At 39.6% G+C, this 6,788-nt stretch overlaps 1 protein-coding gene across 1 annotated transcript; it reads left to right on the top strand.

Moving 5' to 3' along the window:
* Positions 1-440: 440 nt before the first annotated feature.
* On the top strand, positions 441-1,388 carry LOC112605565 (olfactory receptor 51L1-like). The gene is given in 1 exon segment (XM_025355141.1): positions 441-1,388. A coding segment is annotated over 1 exon segment (948 nt).
* The last annotated feature ends 5,400 nt before the right edge of the window (positions 1,389-6,788 follow it).

Genomic DNA, 6,788 nt, shown 5'->3' with positions numbered 1-6,788 from the left:
TGTCATGACTGAAAAGATAGCCTAGAAGCAATAACTGATTAACTCAAGAACATTGGCCAGAAGCTCATACAAATCCATCGACATTCACACTGACTTTTCTCTATTTTAATCTTTATAATAATTAGTAAAGTTTTTTTCTCTGTTCTCATGTTGCTTAAATTCTTTAGTGTCTTCTATGAAAATCCAACATATTTCTTGCCAAAGATGACCATATTTGTGTAGTCCACATTTTTGTTCCAGAATTTGGTGCTCCTTAGTAATAGGAAATATTTTTTACTTAGGGCCGACAAGAGATACCGCCTTCCTTCCTCTGTGAGGTTAGAGGAAAGATGTATTTTTGTCCTGATTCCATTGTTTGTACTCAAAAGAGATAACTTTGAGGGATCAGGAAGAAAAACACGAACCATTCCTCACTATTTGCTGAGTTACTCAAGATCACTATGGTAGACTAGAATAACAGTGATGCTATGGAGCCCATATTTATCTTGAGGGGTTTTCCTGGACTGGAGTATGCTCATTCTTGGCTCTCCATCCTCTTCTCTCTTGCATATTTGGTAGCATTTATGGGTAATGTTACCATGCTCTCTGTCATTTGGACAGAATCCTCACTCCATCAGCCCATGTATTACTTTATTTCTATCTTGGCAGGGAATAACCTGGGGATGTCCCTGTCTACACTTCCCACCATGCTTGCTGTGTTATGATTGGATGCTCCAGAGATTCAGGCAAGTGCTTGCTATGCTCAGCTGTTCTTCATCCACACATTCACATTCCTCGAGTCCTCAGTGTTGCTGGCCATGGCCTTTGACCATTTTGTTGCTATCTGCCATCCACTGCATTACCCCACCATCCTCACCAACAGTGTAATTGACAAAATTGGTTTGGCCTGTCTGCTGCGAAGCTTGGGAGTTGTACTTCCCACACCTTTGCTACTGAGACACTATCAATACTGCCATGGCAATGCCCTCTCTCATGCCTTCTGTTTGCACCAGGATGTTTTGAGATTATCCTGTACAGATGCCAGGATCAATAGCATTTATGGGCTTTGTGTAGTCATTGCCACACTAGGTGTGGATTCAATCTTCATACTTCTTTCTTATGTTCTGATTCTTAATACTGTGCTGGGTATTGCATCTCGGGAAGAGCAGCTAAAGGCACTCAACACATGTGTATCCCATATCTGTGTGGTGCTCATCTTCTTTGTGCCAGTTATTGGGGTGTCAATGGTCCATCGCTTTGGGAAGCATCCATCTCCCATAGTCCACGTCTTCATGGCAGACATCTACCTTCTTCTTCCCCCAGTCCTTAACCCTATTGTCTATAGTGTCAGAACAAAGCAGATTCATTTAGGAATTCTCTGCAAATTTTTCCTAAGGAGGAGGTTTTAAGTAACCTCTATACTCCAACTTTTCCACTGAAAATCTCATGGAAGCTATTTTAGTATATGAAAAGTAAAATATCTGGGCATTGCTCATCTGATTAATATCCTAATTCTTTTACTTCTTATACATGTAATTTCAGTTAATCTTTAATGAATTTGAAACTCAGGATTTTTTTAGACAAATTGCGACAACCATGGCCTTATGTTGTCCCCAGATCATTACAAGACTTATAATAGAAAATGTATGTGCTAAGTCAAGTTTTTTGAAAACTATACAAAATTATTAATGTTATTAAGTTGTGATTGTTGTTAATGATAATAATAGCATATCTTTTCTTCCTAAATGTAACTGTGTTTATATTGTTTCTCATATTAATTATCTAAAACTCAGAAATCAATCTCTATCTCTTTTACTAATACTACTGCCCATATTTTGTTTCTCATCCAACAGTGTCATAACTGCTTGTAAAAAAATTTGAGTTCTTAGGGCAAGTCTGGAACTTGAGTTCCTGACAGGATTTCGAACTGCTGCTGTGGTTGTTTGCTACGTACAAGTTCTAATCTCATCACTTAGTGATGTGTCCTCTCTCTCATTGCTATTCTAGATCTATCAGCTTCCTCAATTTGCCAGCAAATACTGAGTTAGATAAATGGGAGTGTTACCAAATATAGTTTCAGTTGCTTGCTACTTGCAAAATCAAATAACAAGAATGAAGATGGTAAGAAGAAAGTTACTATTCCAGAGCTTAGTGATTAGTCAGGGCCAGATTTGACACTTCAGCATTCTGGGCAGAAAGCAGGGTTTTAATAAGATAAATTTTGGTATTCTGGCCATGCAGAAGGCACATAGACTTGTGGGGTCTATATGGCTTGCTGATGAATGTTTATCTTGAGTCATCTGGTGGGTCATCCAGTGGTCTGGCCAGTGGGGAAGAATTTGGTAGGGTGCTTGGTTTGTTTTAAGACTTGGTCTATGGAACTTCTTTTTCTTTCCTTTTTTTTCTTTTGAGACTGAGTCTTGCTCTGTCACCCAGGTGGGAGTTCAATGGCACAATCTCTGCTCACTGTAACCTTTGCCTCCTAGGTTCAGCAATTCTGCTGCCCCAGCCTCCCAAGTAGCTGGGATTACAGGCGTGTGCCAACATCCCTGGCCAATTTTTATATTTTTAGTAGAGGCGGGGTTTCACCATGTTGGCCAGGCTGGACTCGAACTCCTGACCTCAGGTGATCCACCCACCTCACCCTCCCAAAGTGCTGGGATTACAGGTGTGAGCCCCCTCAACCGGCTGGCGTACGGAACTTCTAAGCAAACATAGAGTAACATAAGGAAGTTGTGCTTGCAGGTGGTTTGGCCAGTGGAAAAAAAGGAATGTAAAGGTTGTAATTGCATTCCTAAAGAGCAAAGTAAGAGATGAGGAAAAAGGGGAAAAAATTGTAAAATATATATATATGTTTTTAAGAAAATGGGGTACTCAGTTACAGGAATTGCTGAAGAAAGCCTGACAGTACATGTCTAAACATCTGGGCAATTGTGTTGACTCTGTTTAATAGTATGGGACAGGATTTTATGTCTTAATTTGTGAATGGGTTGAGAGCTGTGCACAATCTCAATCCTCATCTTTTAATAGTACTTTTACCCCTTGTTCTACATGCCTGTGTGGATCTGTATTGTGTTTTTACCAATTTATTTTTGATAACCCATTACTTTTTCTTTCTTTTTTGCTAGAATGAACTATAGATATGTTTTTATAGGTGATATTTTGTTATTTCATATAAATTCACTTTCTTTTCAGCTGTATTGCAGACTTTTTGAATATGGGGCCATGTCTATTACCTTATCACAGCACTATACAACTGGTCTTCCCCAGCAGTCATGAGTACTCATTAAATAGTTGAAATAACTATTGTAGTTATTGCTGTTAGTACTGTGGATATATAAGCAGCAAACTGCATAATGTTAATGTTAAATAATGAATGTTTAATAGTGAAGATACATAGATAAAAGATTAGTAAAATTAAGTGTAATCAATGATATTACTGGAACAGATACATTTTATAATATTGATATATTAATAAGTGGTCAATTAAAAATACAAAAAAATTAGCCGGGTGTGGTGGCGGGCACCTGTAGTCCCAGCTTCTAGGGAGGCTGAGGCAGGAGAATGGCATGAACCCGGGAGGCGGCGGAGCTTGCAGTGAGCGGAGATCGTGCCACTGCACTCCAGCCTGGGCGACAGAGTGAGACTCTGTCTCAGAAAATAAATAAATATATAAAAATAAGTGGTCAATTTTACTTGAGGATGTAGGAATCAAGAATTAGAGTAGTTGACACTTTCACTGTGCATTGTGGGTCCAATTCATTCTTGAGCAGTTGATAAAGCGGTGTGCTGAAGCTGGCATGTAAGAGACAATTGTGTGTATCTTGTTCTGCTTTTGTGCTCTGTAATGTCATATAGGTAGTTTGAAATTGGTTATGATGGAAATATTTAAACCACAGAAATTGGTAAACATTATATATCAGGGCTTTAAAATTTTTTCTTAGAGAGGAGGTGGTTAAACAACACATCACTGGGAAAGGTATTCTAGAAAGAGAAGGTAACATGAAGAAAGCAAAGAGGTTAGAAAGAGTATGAGTTAGTAGTATTCTTCAGTCTGACTTAAAACTTACCCAAAGCATTTTGCATTTCCTCCCACAAAGAAAAGGGCTCTGACATGGGCTATGATGGGCAAAGATATGTAGTTTCAGCCCCATTTTAATGAAAGACTTGTAGCCCCAGCTGCTAGCAGTGAGTCCAGTAGAAATCCTTCAATTTTTTTTTTCCACTTTTTCAGGAATTGCCTCAGCCGGAGAAATGAGCCTTGCCTGGGGTCATCCACTGACCCATTCAATGACTAAGGTAGAAAGTTGGAAAGGTCTGGCCCCTTCAGCTCAGTGAAGAAAATATTCACTGCTTTCAGGCCTGATTTACAGCTCAACTTTTCCTTCTGCCCAATCCTACCCACTTTCATTTCTTTTTATTTTTAAGATGATTATCCCAGGATTCTCTTATTAAATAAACTGCACACTAAATTTTACCTCAAAGTTTGCTTCCCAGAGAACCCTGAAATCAGAAGTTCTCAGAAAACCTGTGACATATAGGTGTTAGGGTTGGCTAATAGCCAAGTCTCATGACTTCAAATATATTACTGGTAGAAGGTATTCAAGTTACCAGTGGCAAATCCATATGGGTCTGTAGCAACCTCAATTCTTGCCTCCTCAGAAGAAAGAAATAGACTGAGGGGCATAAGGCAGAGAAATAAATCAAGGCAAGTTTTGAGCAGGAGTGGAAGTTTATTTAAAAATGCTTTAGAAGAGGAAAAAAAGGAAAGTACACGTGGAAGAGACCCAAGTGAGTAAACTGAAGGATAAGTGCTGTGTTTAACCTCAGTCCTAGGAGTTTATAGGTTGGCCCCTTTCCCGTGATCCTTCCCTTAGAGTGGGCTGCCCACATGCACAGTGCCCTCCTCACCCTTAGGAAGTGAGCATGCCCAGTGTGTTCAGGAAGTTGTACGCATGCCCATCCGAGGCTTTCTTCCCTTTCTCGGTGGTGTGCCCTCAGAAGGTCACACTCTTTCATTTTGTCTCTTAATGCACATGTCTGGAAAGTTGCTTCCTTTTGGCATCTGCATTCTATTAGCAGTTTAGTGCAACAGGTGGGGACCATCAGGAAATGGCCTCTCCCTGGTGCAAGCTGCCAATTTATCACTTTTAGAGAGGCAATATGATAATTGCCCAACCATTGCCTAACATTCCTAGTGGGTGTGGTAGAGCCCTCTCCTGACCAACTCATGCCTGTCTAACTACCTGTAATATAAGAAAGATAAAATAAAAATCTCAAGGATGCCTTTTTTTGCAGGCAGATGAAACAGGGTAAGAATTCAAGAGCAAATAGCCATGTTTTTAATCTCTTAAGTTTCAAACAGAAGACCAAACACAGCGTATAAGCCTGGAGAACTAAAAATAACCCTGTAACTCAAGTTGACATTGTGAGATGTATATATACAACAATCTTCTACAATCTATGTACTTTTTTTTTTTTTTTTTTTGAGACAGAGTCTTGCTCTGTCGCCCAGACTGGAGTGCAGTGGCACGATCTTGGCTCACTGCAAGCTCCACTTCCTGGGTTCACACCATTCTCCTGTCTCAGCCTCCCAAGTAGCTGGGACTACAGGTGCCCGCCACCACACCTAGCTAATTTTTTTTTTTGTATTTTTGGTAGACACAGGGTTTCACCATGTTAGCCAGGATGATCTCGATCTCCTGACCTCATGATCCGCCCACCTCGGACTCCCAAAGTGCTGGGATTAGAGGTGTGAGCCACCATGCCCGGCCTGTACTTTCTTAATAGTATGTCTGATGACTAGAAATGTTCTTAATTTTAATTAAGTCCAATGTATAAATTTGATTTATGTTTAGTGCTTTTTATATATTTTTAAGGAGATATTTGCCTATTCTGTCACTCACGATCCAGTCGGAAGACATAAATCACACAGTAATTTGAATAGGGTTTGTAAGTGCAAATACTTACTAATTTTGTAAGGAAATCAACTTTAAAGAAGGTAAAGACAATTCTGAGTAATACCCTGGAGCTAAGGGAGAATATTGAAAGAAAAAACAAACTTGGAAAATGGGGAAGGTACTCCCAAGCCTGAGGTCGAAACTTCATTTGAAAATGAATAGTCTTAGCATACTGGGTGCCAGAAAAGGTCATTACATTGCATGTGTCAAGAAAGACACCTCTGTGGGGTATAGGTGAACCAAGGCTGATAGACTAAGATTCCTTTTCAGGACTGAGTAGAAGGAAGCATCAGGTCGGCTGAGGCTTATAGGGAGGGAACTATAGTTGGCATTGGCAAGCAGATGATAATCCCTCTTTGAAGTACAGGTGGGCAGCAAATCAGTTTGGACTGACAAACTGGAAATACCCTTCCAGGGTCCAAATAGGTTACATCTGGGAAGCCAGCCCCTAGAGTAACTGCAAGATTCAGTAAGAGTCTAGTCATATGGGTATTGTTGGAATTTGATAGGGTGAGTATTACTAAATATTTCTCATACATGCCTCTGGTTTTTGCACTGTAGAAGTGACAATAATCAGAGAAGTACACAAGAATTTCTCCTACAAGCGTCCCTGCAGCACCCTCTGCTGGCCAAGTTTAACATCATGAATCTGTGAAGGAAAAAATGTCCATTGAGCCCAGTTCCACTGTTGCTGAGTAAGCGATGAAGTCTATATTTGAAACTGGAACAATAAATAAACAACTGACACATTTACTGATATTATAAATGATATTCTTCTGTGTAATTTTTGAAAGTTGTAAGGCTTTCCTTTTGATGTTTCTAAATACAACACATGTAAAATTTTTTTTT

Source organism: Theropithecus gelada, chromosome 14, assembly GCF_003255815.1.
Source record: "Theropithecus gelada isolate Dixy chromosome 14, Tgel_1.0, whole genome shotgun sequence".
Taxonomy (NCBI): domain Eukaryota; kingdom Metazoa; phylum Chordata; class Mammalia; order Primates; family Cercopithecidae; genus Theropithecus; species Theropithecus gelada.
Note: the sequence above shows the minus strand (reverse complement) of the source record. Positions and strands in the feature narration are given on the sequence as shown.